Source organism: Perca fluviatilis, chromosome 12, assembly GCF_010015445.1.
Source record: "Perca fluviatilis chromosome 12, GENO_Pfluv_1.0, whole genome shotgun sequence".
In the NCBI taxonomy this organism is placed as follows: Eukaryota; Metazoa; Chordata; class Actinopteri; order Perciformes; family Percidae; genus Perca; species Perca fluviatilis.
Window position 1 is genome coordinate 14,601,656 of NC_053123.1, and position 20,319 is coordinate 14,621,974.

At 40.2% G+C, this 20,319-nt stretch overlaps 3 protein-coding genes across 3 annotated transcripts; 2 read left to right on the forward strand and 1 right to left on the reverse strand.

The window, feature by feature from the left end:
• Nucleotides 1-448: 448 nt before the first annotated feature.
• On the reverse strand, nucleotides 449-7,632 carry LOC120570072 (tubulin alpha chain-like). Its single transcript, XM_039818298.1, has 4 exons — nucleotides 7,480-7,632; nucleotides 2,649-2,871; nucleotides 2,095-2,243; nucleotides 449-1,712 (listed from the first exon to the last, which is right to left on the reverse strand). Exons 1-4 carry the CDS (start codon nucleotides 7,480-7,482, stop codon nucleotides 738-740), a joined length of 1,350 nt encoding a protein of 449 aa, XP_039674232.1. The 5' UTR covers nucleotides 7,483-7,632; the 3' UTR covers nucleotides 449-737.
• Nucleotides 7,633-12,701: 5,069 nt separating this feature from the next.
• Nucleotides 12,702-14,592, forward strand: LOC120570509 (tubulin alpha chain-like). The gene is made up of 4 exons (XM_039818900.1): nucleotides 12,702-12,719; nucleotides 12,823-13,045; nucleotides 13,238-13,386; nucleotides 13,618-14,592. The coding sequence occupies exons 1-4, from the start codon at nucleotides 12,717-12,719 to the stop codon at nucleotides 14,590-14,592; spliced, it is 1,350 nt and encodes a 449-aa protein (XP_039674834.1). The 5' UTR covers nucleotides 12,702-12,716.
• Nucleotides 14,593-16,052: 1,460 nt separating this feature from the next.
• On the forward strand, nucleotides 16,053-19,808 carry LOC120569679 (tubulin alpha chain). The gene is made up of 4 exons (XM_039817683.1): nucleotides 16,053-16,139; nucleotides 17,849-18,071; nucleotides 18,304-18,452; nucleotides 18,686-19,808. Exons 1-4 carry the CDS (start codon nucleotides 16,137-16,139, stop codon nucleotides 19,661-19,663), a joined length of 1,353 nt encoding a protein of 450 aa, XP_039673617.1. The 5' UTR covers nucleotides 16,053-16,136; the 3' UTR covers nucleotides 19,664-19,808.
• The last annotated feature ends 511 nt before the right edge of the window (nucleotides 19,809-20,319 follow it).

Here is a 20,319-nt window from a genome sequence, read left to right on the forward strand (position 1 = left end):
GCATTAAGCAAGAAATGGATGACTCCATTTTAGCACCAGAATGCATAAAGGGAGTTCAGGAATAAGGAGGATATATCTTTGATTAAAAAAATAAATAATTGGTATTTAAAAATATGCCCAAAACTCAGGAACTCAAAGTCTTAATTTTACCAAATTGATATGAGAATTTTTCATACTAACCAATGTCTGTACTGCCCTAGAAATTAGTTTCTTCTCAGTGAAAGTGGCTTCTTAAGCTGGATTTCACTGAGCCCGGAAGCTGTAAAAGCATTCCAACAAAATTAGGTTAAGCAATGACAAACTTGCTCAACACTGTATTTATGTAGTACAAAAACATGGGTACAGATACAAATTAGATGATCATTTTCATCATTAACATATTAAAAACATGTTAAATGACTAACAGAAACCGAAGGATTCATTTTTTAAAGTAAAACGAAGAAACATATTATGGGGAACGATTTATTGAGAAACAACAGAGGTTTCAAACTTATAAAAATCAGGTTATTGAACAATGTTCTCTCTTATTGATAAAATAGGTATACATTGACACAAAAGCTGTCTAAAGTAATTTTGATGGCACAACAAAGAAGCTTTACAGGTAGGTAGGTCAATTTTTTATTTAAAAAAGGTAAATCAAAACAAAAGAATATTTCTAAATTTGAAACAAATTGTCTATTTAATAAATCGACTGGTTTTGTCACCGAAAATAAATGGCAAATGCCAACTAAGCCCATCTAATATTCCTCTCCTTCCTCTTCTTCGTCAAAGGAATCAATCCCAACCTCTTCATAATCCTTCTCCAGGGCAGCCATATCTTCTCTGGCTTCTGAGAACTCTCCCTCCTCCATGCCCTCCCCAACATACCAGTGGACAAAGGCTCTCTTGGCGTACATGAGGTCAAACTTGTGGTCGAGACGGGCCCAGGCCTCAGCGATGGCTGTGGTGTTGCTCAGCATGCACACAGCTCTCTGCACCTTGGCCAGGTCTCCTCCAGGAACTGCAGTTGGAGGCTGATAGTTGATGCCCACCTTGAAGCCTGTGGGGCACCAGTCTACAAACTGGATGCTGCGTTTGGTCTTGATGGCTGCAATGGCCACATTGACATCTTTGGGCACCACATCACCACGATACAGCAGACAGCAGGCCATGTATTTACCATGACGAGGATCACACTTCACCATCTGATTGGATGGCTCAAAGCAGGCGTTTGTGATCTCAGCCACTGACAGCTGCTCATGGTAGGCTTTCTCTGCAGAGATGACTGGAGCATAAGTGGCCAGAGGGAAGTGGATACGAGGGTAAGGCACCAAGTTGGTCTGAAACTCTGTCAGGTCAACATTCAGGGCTCCATCAAAGCGAAGTGAGGCTGTGATGGAAGAGACTATCTGGCTGATGAGCCTGTTCAGGTTGGTGTATGACGGGCGTTCAATATCGAGGTTCCTGCGGCAGATGTCGTAGATGGCCTCGTTGTCCACCATGAAGGCACAGTCGGAGTGCTCCAGGGTGGTGTGGGTGGTCAGGATGGAGTTGTAAGGCTCTACTACAGCTGTGGAAATCTGGGGGGCCGGGTAGACAGCAAACTCAAGCTTAGACTTTTTGCCAAAGTCAACAGAGAGTCTCTCCATCAGCAGGGAGGTGAAACCTGAGCCAGTGCCTCCACCAAAGGAGTGGAAGACCAGGAAGCCTTGGAGACCCGTGCACTGATCAGCCTACAGATACAGAGAAACAATGATAAAGCCTGGATAAAAACAGTAATGCAAAGCATTACTTCACACTGCTTAATACTTAGGTGTACGACCATAAAATAAAAAGGAAATCTACAGTATCTTCACAGATCTGCATAAAGGTTTCATACATGCAACCTGTAGTCCCTTTCAAAAGGCTGCTCAGGCCCATTCTGCATCCACTTTTATTCAGCACTAGTAGCAGTGTGAGCTTCCATTCTATAACATGGCTAAATATACTGCAGAGTGAGGTCTGCAGTTCTGACGGTTTTCTGTGAAAATGAGCTGTTGACTGTAAGGAGCTCTGTTAGGAGGGCAAAGGCAGTGTGAATGCAAATTATGCAAAAAAAACCTACAAGTGCCTTACCAGTTTGCGGATTCTGTCTAGTACAGAGTCAATGATCTCTTTGCCGATAGTGTAGTGTCCACGGGCGTAGTTGTTGGCTGCATCTTCTTTTCCTGAGATCAGCTGTTCCGGGTGAAATAGTTGACGGTACGTTCCTGTGCGCACCTCATCTGGGAAATTAAAAGGACAGAAGCCACAGTTGAGAAAACTAATTCATCCATTATAGAAAACGCTATTAGTGGATAAATAATTTCACATGATCACTGTGACACCTCATTCTCTCACCTATCAAAACATTAATATGAAAATGTGTGTTGTTTGGTAAAATAAAAAAAAAGGTAAAATAAGTAAGACACAACTTCATCCTCAAAACAAAGTTCAATATCCTCTATGTTGTGTCAGCTATTGACAATTGGATAAGCAATGTCCGTGGAGAATGATGGATGATTAGATTAACTTCACTCAATTTTCACATCTGTCTTGCACTTATCTATGCCACAAAGGAAAATACTACCATCTTCTGAAATTGCTGACATCTAAGAACATAACAAGCTCCACGTGATAACACTACTGACCAATGACAGTGGGTTCCAGGTCAACAAAGATCGCTCTAGGGACGTACTTCCCAGCCCCAGTATCACTGAAGAAGGTGGTGAAAGAGTCGTCGTGGCCTCCCACCGGCTTGCAGTCGGGCATCTGGCCGTCTGGCTGGATGCCGTGTTCCAGACAGTAAAGCTCCCAGCAGGTGTTCCCCATCTGGACCCCAGCCTGGCCTACATGAACAGAGATGCATTCACGCTGGAAGAGAGGAAGAGGAGAAGTTGAAAAGGGGGGCAGAGAAAAGGAGAGAAGGGAAATACAGTGGAGGGAAGATAAAGTGGCAATGCAGGGAAGGTAAAGGGTTGCATACTCTTCGAAACTGTGTTGTTCTTTTCCAGTGAGCTAAGAGCTTTAAACATAGTGAAGGGATTTTTGCTTTGCAGAATTTTATTGGCAAATTGTATCATAATCAGATTTTACACAAACGCTACAGTTGTAGGGATCCAAAGGAGTCATTTAGAAACTCCGCCACTAGGTGGAAGCAAAGAGATATATAGGGGGAAGAAGGTTCAAGTCGAAAGAACAAGCAAAACGGATTTGCTGCAGAGTCACTGCAGGAAATCTGTAGTGTAATCTCTCTAAATAAATAGTCAACAATCAGAGATTTTGTCCCCTCCCCCCCTTCTCTTTCCCTTTTTGGGCTTTTCCGCCTTTAAACGATAGGACAGCTAGGTGAGAAAGGGGAGCGAGAGGGACACGACACGCAGGAAATAGTCACAGGTCGGACTCGAACCCTGGACTTCTGCGTCGAGGTATAAGCCTCGCAGTATATGTGCGCCTGCTCTACCCACTGAATCAACCCAGCCACAACTGTCCCTTTAAAATATCACGTAGTCTGGGACTGTGTTAGCAATGTTGGGAATCAATATGACCGACTGTTTTATGGAAATACTGGATTTTTTAAATCAATGTGATGAAAATCCTTGATTTGTCTGGTATCCAATTTGCTGGATTAGGCTAAATCAACATTCCTGTCTGGTTAGTATTTTCCCCAAAAGTTGTCAATTGATTTCCCAGAATAGGAATATAAAAAAAAGACATACAGAAGATTTTATCCATATCACCCACCCCTAGTTCAGAATGTTTAAAAAAAAAAAAAAAAAAAAAAAATGTCCATCACAAGTTACCTGAAGTCTGTCTTAACATTGTTAACTGCTAACATTGTAATTGTTCAATTAATAAAATGAACCAGAGAAAAGCAAGCATCGTAAAAACATCTTCCTGTTACTTTATTCACCCGATCAGACCTATGGATCAGACAGACAAGAGAAGGTGCTGGTGGGCAAGGGCTGGGGAGCAGTATAGGTGGAGGGTATAATAGGAATGACCCTGTAATGTATGTTGTTTATCAACAAGAAGTTTTATGATATATTCAATACTATAATATAAGCTATATAAAGCAAAGGTGATCCTACCCAGACTGGCCTGGGTTTCCAAGTTAGCAGAGCTCTTTGCAGCAGCTATTTTAGGTTCTTCATACTAACCTGACACCTAGCAGCAAAGGCTCAGTTACTGTTTCAGTAAACACTGACTGGCAGTCCCCAAAATAGTGATCACGCAGGGTTAAACTTTACACTCGATCTGCTTTTAATGTTAAAGTTGAAAATGATAAATGTAAAAGGCAAAATGTATGTATCGTGATTTTTAAAAATCAATTCTTTCTTTTTTTTGTATTTTTACCAATGATTCACCTAAATATTTTCTGTTTTTACGGTACCGCTGACGGCGACTACATCATATCCATTTTCTGACTGAAACCAGAAAATACATGTGATGTACTTCTTTACAAATTAAATAAATGTCAGACTGACAAAACTGAGAAAAGAAAAAAATAAGCTTTTAGAAATGTTTCATGATCTTGATATCTTGTGTAAGTGTATTATTCAACTTTTGTTTTTGTTAAAGAAGGAAAATAAAATCACAATACTCAATACTATTGAATCGCAATACTTTTAGAACCGCAATAAATGAAAATCGTAATACAAATCGAATCGGCACCCATGTATCGTGAAAGAATCCAATCGGGACAAAAGCATATCGTCCCAGCCCTAATATTTTCAGTCAAAATTAGGTTGTTCACTGAATGCTGCGATATTATTTTTCATCACCACAAGCATAAAGGAACAGTAAATATTTCAAGACAAAGTACACTCAAACCAAACTTCTCCTGTCCCTGTAACCTGTTGGGGTGTGTCTGTAATTTGCCGTAAACAAGGGCCTGCCTGAGCCCACACAGACTTGAGATTCCAGTTTTGTTGGTCACTAAAACTAAAAGTCTACAGAGAGCGAGAGAGAGGAAAAGTCAACAAGATAGAAACAAAAGAGCAATCAATTTGTTAAAAGCTTTTTCAGGTCAGCAGACACGGGAGTAGAGATCCCTTAATACCCCATCATCAAAGTGCAATCTGCTTCTATAACACGAAAACAGACATAATCTACCATAAAGTCAAGGTGAGGATAGATGAATATGATTTCATGGAATCTTGTCAAGAGACCCAAACTGCCATGTATTTAGTTTATTATGATGTGTATGAAACCATGCTCCAAGAGCAAAAGCAGACATATTAATTCATCTTTCCATTTTGTACGTTTACATGCTGCTTGAATGCTGACTTTGTTATTTAGTTTATTCTTTATTTTCTTTTTCATTTGGTCGACTATTCGGTCTGACAGCTTAGTCTAGATCAGGATGTGTCTACAGGCCAGACTGATATCATACTTGGAATGGATATTCATGGCACTTTGAGGATGATTCATCATGATTTTGGAGACCCTATCCATTTGTAGCACCACCATCAGCCAGAAATTTGTCACCCACAGCAGTGTCAACTTTGGATCTAACAAGTGAATGTGCATGTATTTATTTATTGTGGATATTAATGACTATTGTGATGATCATTTGACCTTTCTTCTGTTGCCACCCTCAGACCGAAATCCCCCAAAGAGTTGTGCGATGTGTTTTAATTTTGATTGACTTGCAGTGAAGCTCACACTGGTAGTAGGCACCTTGCTGTGTGTGCATTCTCAAAGTAAAAAACTGTGAATCCATTTCATGCTCTATTTGGCTAAATGAGTACACTTTCCTCTTGTGCCTTAGATAGCCCCATTGATTCTGATAAATAATAGATAACCCCTAGGTATTTCCTGTGGTGATGCCCTAGTCTTAATCAATGTGTACCAACCTGATAAGCCCTCACTGGCTGACTATTCTACATCTGTGTTACCCTTCAGGCAAAAAAGGCAACATGCTAAAGATGGATGAAAAAAGTTTAAATGTGCTATAGGCAGCTAGGTCAGGCAATACAAGACTAGAACCACCATTGCACGTAATATACAGAATCCGACTGTTAAGACAGGGATAGCCTCCCTTTTGAATTTAGTGCTATCATGACAAGTCCTTTGTAGGCTACAACAAGCACGGATTCTGCCAATTCTAAAAACATCTTGCACAAAGTGTGGGGCAGCCGTGTGAGTTCACTTATGATCCTGGGTCTACTTTCTTTATGCATATGTTATTTAGTGTCACTGGTCAGGTTAAATATAATTTGTATAGCTTTATACCATGCATTTAGTGTAGCTCTTGATATTTAAAAAAAACAACATTAACAATATAGGAACTTAATGGATCAGAATATTTGATCAGGGCAGGTATACTGTAGGAGTGTACTTACAATGTACACAATATCATTTGGTTTTATAAGGACTCACCACTGACAATGCTAACACTCTGTTTATACAACACTGTGCAAACAGAACATGTTGCCTGTGTGTGTGTGTGTGTGTGTGTGTGTGTGTGTGTGTGTGTGTGTGTGTGTGTGTGTGTGTGTGTGTGTGTGTGTGTGTGTGTGTGTGTGTGTGTATGTGTATGTGTGCTAGTTCAATTCCTGAAACAAGACACAAGACTAAAAAAGGGATTACAATCACCTTACCCAGTAACATCCCAATTACATACACTGCATTTGGCAGGGATTAGCCTACAGTCCCATTTTACTATGACAACATGTGTCTTTGCTTTCTACCATATGGAAGCTACTTTTAAATTGTTGTTGGAAGTTGAAGAAGCCCAGCCCACTGTTAGAACTTTACCGTGACTGTTTGAATTTGGAGGGAAAAGATGATGTCTTACCCTGGAGAAACACTAGTCTCAATCTGAGCTGACTTGTTGATAGACTCATTATGAAACACACCTACATTCCTTGCCGATGTGTGTGTATGTATGTATGTATGTATGTATGTATGTATGTATGTATGTATGTATGTATATACATATATATAATAAAATGCTATTAAAAGATCATCTCTCACTTCATATAAAAATACTGAACTATTGATATTTTATAATAAAATAAATGCAAAACAAAAACAAAATCACACTATATCAACTATGTTTGATTATGTTGGTCTCTGTGATCATCCCCACCTGCTCACACAGGTCAGCAACCAGCTCAGCGCTACTGCCAGTCATGACTCTATTTCTGTCACAAGAGTCCTGCTACAGGAAGGCGCAGAGGGGGCAGATCCGAGGAGTTGCTACATCGCACCACATTGAAAACGCTGAAGATTCACTGACGCACTTTGTAAACTAGCCCGGGAGCCAGACGAATCTGCGAGCTCGTTCCATTTGCTCTGGCAGATATAGGTCTACGATATAATGCGCATTTGCGAATAAGTCAATATAGCCTGTTAGGCTAGTAAACAAAATGGAATGGCTGGTGATATATTTACTCACTTTTAGAAAATAAACAAATCGAACTTTGGAGTAGAAATTTCTCTCCAACTAAAACTGAAAATTGATAATATACGTACCATTGTAGCTTCTTAGTAGAATGTCCTTGGAAAGAAAAGCAACTTGCAGCTTGTTATATTTTATCTGTAGCTTCTCACAGCGGCCGTCAATGTGGTCCGAGTGAGTGAGTAATGCCAGGTGGGCGAGGAGCTGACGCGCTATGTTCAACTGCAAACCACTCCCACCTGTCTATTTGACGTGAGCGCGCACTGTGAGCGCGCAGGCCACTTTATGTATTGCAAGATACTGTGTGTTATAGAAATTAATCCCCCTAAACCCCAAATTAGTCCCACTGTTATCATTATATATATATATATATATATATATATATATATATATATATATATATATATATATATATATATATATATATATATATATATAATAATAATAATAATATAATCATTTCAAACACAACCCCTGGGGAAGTTTTTACAGAATACAAGATTAAATAATGTGTTTTTATTTCCCTGTTCACACACTGCACACTGAGACAGCAAAAATCCTACAGAGAGAGGCTACAGGAGGCAGGTTAGTGTATGCACAGTTAAAGGGTAAATAATAATAAAAGTGAGTTTTAAGCTGACTCTTTAAAGCAGGGATCTCAAATTCATTTTCACTAAGGGCCACACTGGAAAAAGAGAATCACACCAAGGGCCAGATGTGTAGAGTTTATTGACGTGCTTTTGTTACTGCATATCGCTTTTTTTAAAAACATTTTGGTAGCTTTTTTCCTCATTTTTGTTGTTTTTGTTCCAACTTTTTTGTGGCTTTCTCAGACATTTTTTTACCTTTTTTGTGTTGACATGAAGCCCTACAAAAGTCATCAAAAGAGTTCCTTAGCCATCATAGAATTTAGCAAATCAAGCAAAACAATGATACTTTTTTTTTTTTTTTTTTTAAAGCAACACTATGTAACTTTTCCCGCTTTTGTCCCCCTACAGGTTGTCTCATTGGAACTACAGCTCACACTAAATGTTACATAGTTTTTGCTTTTAACAACAACCTGTTTCACAGCCTGAATATGAAAACTCTCTGCTTCTGGGGGAATTTCTGAGTCTCAGAGTCGGCAAATCTGCCATATTCTGCTTTGAATGTCAGGTAATTGCAGTTTAAAAAACACTTTCCTGTATTTTTGGTTTGGCGCAAAACTAGGTGGGCCAACATTTATTGGTAACCCAAATTGATATTCGGGCTGGATCTAAATCTGGAATGGGCCAGATTTGGCCCGCGGGCCTTGAGTTTGACACATGTGCTTTAAAGCATCTATTGAGAGGGGAAATGTATGGATGGAGAAAGGGAATTCTATAGGTTTGGGGTGGCTATGGACTTTTTCACAGCAGACATTTTGACTTGTCATAGTAGGAAAAGCACAGCTGAAATTGATAACCTTAACGATGGCTCAATTCCATCAAGTGTCCCACTAAGCTGTTTCAGTGAGTCAGCATGTACAATACCAGGACCTCTCCTAAGTGGAATGCAGCCATCATTAATGGTTTTGAATACACCTTTGCTTTTCCTATTAGGACATGTCAACATGTCTGCCATGAAAAAAGGTCTATTGAAAAAAAACTTTTACTGTCTATGAAAAAAACCAGTCAGCATAGCACTGAGTCCTGGAGTGAGGCATAGATAGAGACAGTTTAGTGCAGAGTAATGTACAGAGCAAATCGGCTCATTTATTATGTTTAAGGGGTTTTCTGCCTGGTTAGCTTTTTAAGACTATAATTCATATGTTTTTTAAATATAAAAAAAATATTATTTCATAATTTCCCAACACACTGCTCTGCTGAGTAAATTCCTACCTGATCAAACACCAAAATCAACTTGATATTACTTTTGTTTTGGACATTGTATTCATTCATTTAACTGATCAATTACATCGCCTCACTCACAGATTGTTTAATTCATACCCAGCAGTGTGTCTCTGTTTTCTTACATGATGATAGTCTAAATGCTAAACACATCTCAATACTGTCAATAGCCTAACAAAATGTGTGTAGGGAAACACCAAATCCCCTTTTCTTTCTTTTTGCATCAATCATTCATGTCAGTTGCATGCATCCATTTTATTTGCCAATACGTTACTTAATCACATTTTTATATCCCTGTCTCTAATTTGAAAACCCCCATCACTTTTGGTGCCCTGGAAATACAATCCCGCCCACAGCAATTCAAACTGCCCTTCTTGCCATAGACTGCTTCTTGCTGCATGTGATAGTCACGCCTACAGTCAGTTACTGTATCTCTAGGGTGGGACGAACATCCTGCAAACCGATCCATAACAGCAACCCTCCCCAGACTACTGGATATGCTGTCATTTGAAAGCTAGAGGTCGTAGTTGTTTCACCATGAGTCACTGAATGAGAAACACTCTTTTACTCATACAGTGTTCATTCATTCATTTTACTCAACAGACAGTCCATGTGACATCCTAAGAGTAGAAGTATTTTTTGTTCACCACTACAGCAGGACCTGTAAAGCGTTGTATTTATGTTTTTTTTTTTTATTTATCACTCTTCAACTACCATGCTTTCTGTGTAAATTGGGATTGTAAGATTTTAATTTGTAATGTCATATACAGAACCATATGTGGCTCTCAATAAAATTACAAATATTTACATTTCCACATATTTAGTTATCATGACCTCAAAAAATGTGCAAATGATCTCTTCATCTCATCGTTTTGTTCTGCTCTGGGTCTCTATCTTTCTTTCCAGTACTGGCATTATTATGACCTATTAGTGAAAAGACTCAATTGTGGGGCGTTGTTTGAGACGTATGCTCTCAAACAATGGAAGTAGGACATAGCTTTATGACTCAGGCAACACCTATGAGGGCAAAACACATTAAAGAAGAAGACAACAGCAAGGTGTATGCTTTCCCAGTGATATTTGACAATATTTCGGCTCACAGAACATGAACCAGACCTAAAGATTTGGTAGCATATTGATGATTACTGCAATGTCCTGTTTTCTGGTCTTCCAAATTGTGCCACTAGAGGCCTTCAACTTGCTCAGAACACACAGCCAGAATCTGGACAACAACTAGAAAATATGATCACTTAACACCCGTTTTGACCTCTCTTCCCTGGCTACCAGTGCAAGCTATAGCGCTGATTTTAGAAGGCCCTGCATGGACTCGCACCACCTTATTTATCTGAGCTTATTACACCATATACACCCACATGCTCTGTCCGCTCCCTTGACGCTGGCTTCCTGGTCATTCCCCTACTAAACAAAAAAATCTGTTGGTTATAGAGCATTCTCCTACTGTGCCCCTCAAGGCCTTCCACTACATGTAAAAGAAGCTCACATAGTTGACATTTTTGAGTCTAGATTGAAACCCCACCTCTACTCATTATACTATAGCCAACCATAGCACACCATCCTCTCTGCGTCCTTGACAATCAAACCTTTGAACTTATTGTCTTATGTTGCTGGTTTTGTACTGTTTATTATTACTGCTTTAATGCTTTTCAGTTGTTATGTTGCTGTCTTTTATTTCTGTGTTGCTTTAATTGTGAAGTGCACTGAGACCATGTCTAATGGGGATTTTACACTTTAAATAAATTTGATTGAATGATTGTTAATCATCAATTCATCAATTATAATGAAGAGTGTTTAAGTGCAACTGGCGCTATGGTATCACTCTTAGCTTCTCTTAGCTCACTTTTTTCTTGGCTGCCACAAATGTGTTCACAACCAACAGACTCACTCTGGTTAGTTGATGTAGTCTCTAATTTTTACTTTTGACTGACATCCATCGTTTTTTGGGAGAAAATAACTGTGCATGTGACAGCAAGGAGGAAGTCCACATGACATTTGTGAACAAAGAAGCCATAGATTGCAACAGTGTTGTATCTCAAAACAATAGATTATACTGAATCGACATCTCCCATATTACAGTGGATGCCTGTTGTTGGTCTTGAAAGTGGTTTGACTTGTTTTAATACAGAGCAGAGCATTCTTCCTTTGAACCATGACATCGTATTGAATTTGGGATATTCCTGCCAGCTGAAACAGGCAGAACTCGACCGCTATCCAACTGAAACTCATGTTGAGTAGAATTGTGAGCATGTGATCTAAACAACCTATTGGAAACCAATGGCTTTCTGGGCATAGAAATTTAAATGGAGTGGCAAGGACACCCGTCGTGGATTTAAAATCGTGATTGTGTACCTTGTTTTTGCCTTTGGTCTTTCATGTTGCATATCGTGGAACTAATCCGGCAGGCAGGTACTGTTTACTCCATGTGAGCTGACGCCTTAAGAGACAATTCACATGTTTGTTTCTGTAGTCTCCCAAAGGGGTTGAACAACTGAGAAAGGAGGAGCACACATCGTATTGTAGTTCTTAATAAAGACTGACAGTTCATTTCAACTTATGAAAAGAGTGTGGGAAAAGTGCAAGTGATATGCTTGAAAAACAATGTATATTATTTTAATAAAACTGTAAATTTTTGTTTGCTAAAAGTGCCATTGGATTCAACACACGTTACATGTTTGGAGATTTTGTCTTTCCATAAAAAAACCTTTTTAACGAAACTTTGAAGTTTCATCTTGTACTTTTAGCATGTATTGTATGTGAGAATCCACAGGCATCTTTAGAAGAAGAGCAACAATGAATCTGCTAAAGATCAAAGTCAATTTTTGCTAATTGTTTGTTCAAATTCATGCATTTAACCATCAAATTCAAGTTTCCACATATTGATACATAAGTCATACAGCATAACAATGTGACATTGAAAAAGTCAGTAATAGTAAATAGCTGGATTGTTCCCACCTTACCTCACCGTTATTTGACAGTGACACTGCAGTGACAGTGTAATTTGATTATTTCTCAGACTATGATTCTGATTAAAAATATCCCTGCTATAAAACAACCTCAAAGTTGTTGTTTTTTATCCTGTTATAAGCTACATCAAGTCATATATTAGAAGGTGCTGAGGGAAACTGCATTAGGTTACCTTCCCCTCATCTGGGGTTCTGCTTCTGCTTTCTGAAACATGAGGTGCACATAAAAACCAGTTGTCACAGACTCACACAATGAATAGGGTGTTGACCTCATTTTGCATTGTGTATTTGTCTGTTAAGAGGATGATCTTATCCTGGTCTCATCAGTAGGTTCTCTGATTACAGCTCAGATCGAATCACTGTTCACCTTAACCTGCAGGTATAAAATCACAGAGTAACACAGCTGTCTTCAGCACTGCATCTTCTTACTGATACCTGGACATTGGAGAAGAGAGATAAACTATGGTAAGAAAAGTGGGTTACTGGTGTAAAACTTACTTTAAGTGCATACTGCTTTATGTATTAACAATGTGTCTGGTAATTGAACAGTGTTCCTCGCTCTCTGCAGCGTGAATGTATCTCTATTCATGTGGGCCAAGCTGGGGCTCAGATTGGTAATGCATGTTGGGAGCTGTACTGTCTGGAACATGGGATCCAGCCAGACGGACAGATGCCCAGTGACAAGACCACTGGAGGAGGAGATAACTCTTTCAATACCTTCTTCGGTGAGACAGGGGCAGGAAAGCATGTTCCCAGAGCCATCTTTGTCGACCTGGAACCTACTGTCCTCGGTCAGTGCATGTTATATAGTTGATGATATATTACAGAGATTGGATGTTTTTATGTATTTATGAAGTTTTATTATTAACAAAGCTATATTAGAGAATAAACATTTCCATTGTAGAAACATTTTAATGTCAAGCTCTTGAGAGTGATTCAACTTTAGGAGCCCTCATTCAGTAAATCTGTTTGTCTATCTCCAGATGAGGTGCGTACAGGAACCTACCGGCAGCTGTTCCATCCTGAGCAGCTGATTACAGGAAAGGAAGATGCTGCCAACAACTACGCCCGTGGACACTACACCATCGGCAAGGAGATCATTGATCTGGTTCTTGACAGGACTCGTAAACTGGTGAGAGTTTAGTTAGTTTGCTGGACAGATTTAGCATTTTGGCAGGCTTGTCTTTTGACTAAAGAAAATTTAGTTCACCAAAAAGGATATTTACGGAGCGGTTTTCAATATTAAAAACAATGAAGAAAAGGTAATTGAGTTTTTAAAAATAAATGTCCGTGTGACTTCATGCATTTTGATATTGTGAAACTGAAGTAGGATTTTAATAATCAAAGGAAATTTACCTTTCAGGCTGATCAGTGCACTGGCCTGCAGGGATTTCTAATCTTCCACTCCTTTGGTGGAGGCACTGGCTCAGGTTTCACCTCCCTGCTGATGGAGAGACTCTCTGTTGGTTATGGCAAAAAGTCTAAGCTTGAATTTGCGGTCTACCCAGCCCCCCAGGTTTCCACAGCTGTAGTAGAGCCTTACAACTCCATCCTGACCACCCACACCACCCTGGAGCACTCCGACTGTGCCTTCATGGTGGACAATGAGGCCATCTACGACATCTGCCGCAGGAACCTCGATATTGACAGGCCGACTTACATCAACCTGAACAGGCTCATCAGCCAGGTAGTCTCATCCATCACAGCCTCACTTCGCTTTGATGGAGCCCTGAATGTTGACCTGACAGAGTTTCAGACCAACTTGGTGCCTTACCCTCGTATCCACTTCCCTCTGGCCACTTATGCTCCAGTCATCTCTGCAGAGAAAGCCTACCATGAGCAGCTGTCAGTTGCTGACATTACCAACGCTTGCTTTGAGCCAGCCAATCAGATGGTGAAGTGTGATCCTCGTCATGGTAAATACATGGCCTGCTGTCTGCTGTATCGTGGTGATGTGGTGCCCAAAGATGTCAACTCTGCCATTGCAGCCATCAAGACCAAACGCACCATCCAGTTTGTAGACTGGTGCCCCACAGGCTTCAAGGTGGGCATCAACTATCAGCCTCCAACGGTGGTTCCTGGAGGAGACCTGGCCAAGGTGCAGAGAGCTGTGTGCATGCTGAGCAACACCACAGCCATCGCTGAGGCCTGGGCCCGTCTCGACCACAAGTTTGACCTCATGTACGCCAAGAGAGCCTTTGTCCACTGGTATGTTGGGGAGGGCATGGAGGAGGGAGAGTTCTCAGAAGCCAGAGAAGATATGGCTGCCCTGGAGAAGGATTATGAAGAGGTTGGCACTGACAGCATGGGAGAGGAGGATGAAGGAGAGGAATACTGACTTTCCTAAGGCCTGCATTCAAGGCAAAGTACATTGATATTGAATTCCTGTTTTAAAATAAGACATTTAGTTTTTTTGTAGTGAAGAAAAAATGTAGGTCAAATAATTTGGTTCAGAAAATAACACATTTTAATGAACCCCAATATTAACATTATCCTCAAAACAGAGCAAAATGGTAATAAAAAAAACCTCTTACACCATTTTAATATTTAAAAAGTTGCACCATGAGGAACTTTGTAGCATATTCTGCATACTGTGACACACATTAACAAAACAAAACTGATCCCAAAGTTTAGCTGTACATCTTAAAGACAAAATCGTTAGTTATAGTACTGTGTAAAAACATGGTATTAGCATCAGAGCAACAAAAAAAAAAAAAAATAAATAAATAAATAAAATTGTGGTCGGACATATCTTGCTTTGGGCATTCAAAGATATTTTCTTTCTGCCGTATCAGTCTGAAAAACCTTCTCTTTTGTGCACCTCCCCCCACTATCCTCTCCCATGTGGAATGTAAGTTATGAAAGGGCTCCTATGTCAGTTTATATACCATTCAGCTGTGACTGTGTAAGAGCGGTAGGGAGAGAAAATAACTGACTAACTTCACTGACTGGTGTTGTTTGTGTAGCTCATACTCAGACAGTAGCCTACAGCAACAATAGGATCCCAGTTATGTATGAATCACAGCTTTCTGATCCAAAGAGGCTTGTTGAAAAGTTGTACCAAGGATAAGCAAAAAACTGGCCTTGACATTTCATGGAACTGTTGTTTGTTTTTAATCTTTTACATTTCAGTGGTGAGTTGATTTCCAATGTGATGTTTCTCTGTGCATTCCGAATTAGCCGATTAAACTGAAACTCTGCATGTTGCAATGTCATTTGTGTCATCCCACATTACTTGTAAGCACTCTTACTGCTAACCATTTACTTTTCCTACCATTAAATAATAGGATTATTAGGAATAAAGAACTTCATAGTGTTTTCCTCTTTTCCAGATCATCATTGTGTGAATATTTATTTAACGATTTAAATACAGACAAAGGGTGTGTGTGTGTGTGTGTTGAGTGTGTGGGTACAGATGAATGCATCCAATACACATAATCATTCTCTTAGCTCACAGTCCTTGTTAATGTCTATACTGTATTATAGGTTGAGAAAACTTCAGGGGTGAACATTTGAATGCTACTGGTAAATTTCCCAAAAAACTATTTAAACATTGTAATTAAACTCTCTCTCACACACACACACACACACAACATGAGAAAATAGGGGGAAAATGCATACATAAGCATCTAATCTCAAACTGACAGACAAAGCAAATCAATGTAAGGGCGGATAACATGACAGATAGTAATAGGGACTTCCCTTTTTTTCTTTTTTTTCAAACTGCTGCTCCCTCCCGCCAATGAGCTATGCAGCTGCTTGCTGTGCCTTCCTGCCTGCCCCCTCCACATCCTTGCCTATATAAACCCTGACTCTCCCTCTCCTCCGCACTTCTGCCTTGTATCTGAATCCTCAACGTCAGTCGAAGGACAAGCAGACACAATGGTAAGTAACAGACTGGCTGATGACGTAGCCTTGAAATGTCCTCTCTCTCTCTTCCCTTTAGCCTCCCTTTGTCTTTGTTTCTTAGCATTAGATTGATTAAACAGTAAAGCCTCTTTAATGCTCATAAGGCCTCTGCTGTGGAGTTGAATGTTACTGATACAAGAGCAGCTTTATCCTATTAAGTGACAGTAGTTTTTTATCTGAATGTATGTAAATTAAACTTTTTTCAGGGCATGTCTGGTGAGAATTGAAGGAGAGGAATGCCATGGGATAAATACTCATGACTATAAGTGTCCATAAGTCATTTCTGTACTCTTGGACAGTCTAGGTCAGATGACAGACACTTTTTGAGTTAAATTGCTTTGTCATTTCCATACTTGTTTGATGTACTACAACTAGTCAAAAAGAAGGAAACATATGTAACTAATAGAAAACAATAACTTGAGGCTTAATCATGTGTTTGTTGAGAAATTAAAGTAGGACTAATCTTGACAGAAAAAGGAGTAAGCGGGGTAATCGTGGCAGTGGGGGGATGGATAGAAAGAACAGAGAAAAGAGGAGTGGTCTGGCCTAGACAGTATGAGTTAGTTGGCAGCCATTTTGCAGCTGTTAGGAGTTTTTGGTTGGATAGAGATGTGGAGAGAGGGAAAGAGAGAGGGAGACATCCCTGACTGTTACATAGCACTATGCAGCTGGACAGGATGGGGGAGGAGAGAGACACAAAAGGGGAGGGGATGAGGAAAGGGAGGAGATACATGATGGAGAAGTGGGGGAAGGTTTTCTCATCTTCTAGAGGCAAGGCCTTCACGTTTGCCACACAGTGCCTTAGTACTGTATATAGGTTCCACATTCTTTGGGGAAACTCCATAAAATGGGTTAACTGCATTTCATCTGTAGCTGTGTTTCCTAACTACATTTGCTGGATTCTATAACAACAAAGAGTGCAGACTCTGGACAATCTAATAGCTGCTTTCATTTAAATGCTGTCTTGCTCGTTATGAGCAGCTGAAAGCTTCAACATTCTGCTCTGACACAGTTTTCAGCAGTCAATGTTTCTTTGTCAGCTAAGCTGTTTACTCCCTGAACCGAGTGCAGACATAATATAAAAGATTGTTATTAGACATGAAGAAAGAAAGAACATTGCAGAGCAATAATGAAAAAGGCCTAAAATGGTCTTTGTTTTTTCTGCCTTTTTATGACAAATGTAAAACTTGAAACCACTAAACTGAACATACTCGTGAGCTTATCTGACATACAGTGACGCACGCTGTAAAAGTCCCCAGTTATTTGTAAGCAGTTTGTGTTGGGTCGGGCTAAATTAATGCTGCAGTGTGTAGAATGCAACAAAAAAAAAAAGCCAGATCTTAAAGTAGAGTGAGACCACTTCCTGCAGCTCCCCTCTTTGTCGTATGGGAAATGCATGAGCAGAACAGCCACACTCTCTCTCTGAAATGATCTGTGATTGACCAATCTCCTGTGATAGCTAGATTTTCTGAATACAGAGACAAAAGGAGCTGCAGAAGTCTAGTTTTCTCTCAGACCACTTGAATTACAATATGCTAAATGATTATTATGCATTTTTGCCCAACAACGCCAAAAATAGAGTGCCCACAGCTTTAAAGCAAATGCAGTAATACTTTTTAATTAATCAATTACATCTGATTCAATTACATCTGATTTTACCAACCTCTCTACCTTCTTTTGTTCAGCGTGAGTGTATTTCCATGCACGTCGGCCAAGCCGGAGCCCAGATGGGCAATGCATGCTGGGAACTGTACTGTCTGGAACATGGGATCCAGCCAGATGGACAGATGCCCAGTGACAAGACTATTGGAGGAGGAGATGACTCTTTCAATACCTTCTTCAGTGAGACAGGAGCAGGAAAGCATGTTCCCAGAGCCATCTTTGTTGACCTGGAACCTACTGTCATCGGTCAGTAATGTGTAAAAGTGTGTAATGAACTTATATACACTTGACTTCACAACCAATAATTTCTAAAAGACAAGGTGTACTGTATCTACACCGATGACACTCTATACTTTGACTTAGACCTAAGTATTGCAGGTTAAATGCTATTTAATATTTAATTACAGTATCTAAGAAAATATGTTTAAAACATTCATACCCTGTGGAAATTAGCTTTCTATCTTGTTTTCTTTCACAGATGAGGTGCGTACAGGAACCTACCGGCAGCTGTTCCATCCTGAGCAGCTGATTACAGGAAAGGAAGATGCTGCCAACAACTACGCCCGTGGACACTACACCATCGGCAAGGAGATCATTGATCTGGTTCTTGACAGGACTCGTAAACTGGTGAGAGTTTAGTTAGTTTGCTGGACAGGTTTAGCATTTTGGCAGGCTTGTCTTTTGACTAAAGAAAATTTAGTTCACCAAAAAGGATATTTTTATTAGTTTACAATGAAGAAAAGGTAATTGAGTTTTTAAAAATAAATCCCAGAACGGGATTTTTTTCTTGTGACTTCATACATTTTGATATTGTGAAACTGAAGTGAATTTTAAATAATCAAAGAAAATGTTCCTTTCAGGCTGATCAGTGCACTGGCCTGCAGGGATTTCTAATCTTCCACTCTTTTGGTGGAGGCACTGGCTCAGGTTTCACCTCCCTGCTGATGGAGAGACTCTCTGTTGATTACGGAAAGAAATCAAAACTTGAGTTTGCGGTCTACCCAGCCCCTCAGGTCTCCACTGCAGTGGTGGAGCCTTACAACTCCATCCTGACCACCCACACCACCCTGGAGCACTCTGACTGTGCCTTCATGGTGGACAACGAGGCCATCTACGACATCTGCCGCAGGAACCTCGATATTGACAGGCCGACTTACACCAACCTGAACAGGCTCATTGGCCAGATTGTGTCTTCAATCACAGCCTCACTTCGCTTTGATGGAGCCCTGAATGTTGACCTGACAGAGTTTCAGACCAACTTGGTGCCTTACCCTCGTATCCACTTCCCTCTGGCCACTTATGCTCCAGTCATCTCTGCAGAGAAAGCCTACCATGAGCAGCTGTCAGTTGCTGACATTACCAACGCTTGCTTTGAGCCAGCCAATCAGATGGTGAAGTGTGATCCTCGTCATGGTAAATACATGGCCTGCTGTCTGCTGTATCGTGGTGATGTAGTGCCCAAAGATGTCAACTCTGCCATTGCAGCCATCAAGACCAAACGCACCATCCAGTTTGTAGACTGGTGCCCCACAGGCTTCAAGGTGGGCATCAACTATCAGCCTCCAACGGTGGTTCCTGGAGGAGACCTGGCCAAGGTGCAGAGAGCTGTGTGCATGCTGAGCAACACCACAGCCATCGCTGAGGCCTGGGCCCGTCTCGACCACAAGTTTGACCTCATGTACGCCAAGAGAGCCTTTGTCCACTGGTATGTTGGGGAGGGCATGGAGGAGGGAGAGTTCTCAGAAGCCAGAGAAGATATGGCTGCCCTGGAGAAGGATTATGAAGAGGTTGGCACTGACAGCATGGGAGAGGAGGATGAAGAGGGAGAGGAGTATTGAAGGGCCAAACATCATCCTGGCTTTACTATCACATATTCCAAACGTTATCATGAATGCAATACATTCCCAAAAACACTCTGATAACCTGCGATGGTGATCAATATCAGTATTATCAATAAAATGTTCTCATGAACCTATTAAATGATGAATTGTGATCATTCCTGAACTCATCCAGTATAGCTTGGCATCCAATTAAGCAAATATGTTATTGTAAATTACTACAACAATAATAGTCAAACACTTTGCTAGCCTAAAAAGCTAATACACCCTTTATACTGAGTCATCTGGAGTTATCTCTGAGTTTTGCATTTAACTTTTACAACTGTTACAGATTATTCCTGACTTTTAGAGAGGAAACTGGTAACATATGATATCAACAGCACTTTGGTGAGAATTACAAGATTTGCTGTCTATAAACCTATGTGGTATGTAGAGAAAATACTACTAAAATGAAATCATTAGTAGTGCCCAAAGAAATATTTCTATCAGAGTAAACATGTATTAAAAGAATCTACACTACACATTTGCCCTAATTAAATTTACAAATCATTCAATTCCAGTTTCTCTGCCTTGGCTAATTTCCTGCCCTTTTGTGCCATGTTGATGATGAGCCACAAAGTATACAATGGGCTGGGCTGGCCTTGTACCTGCAGTTG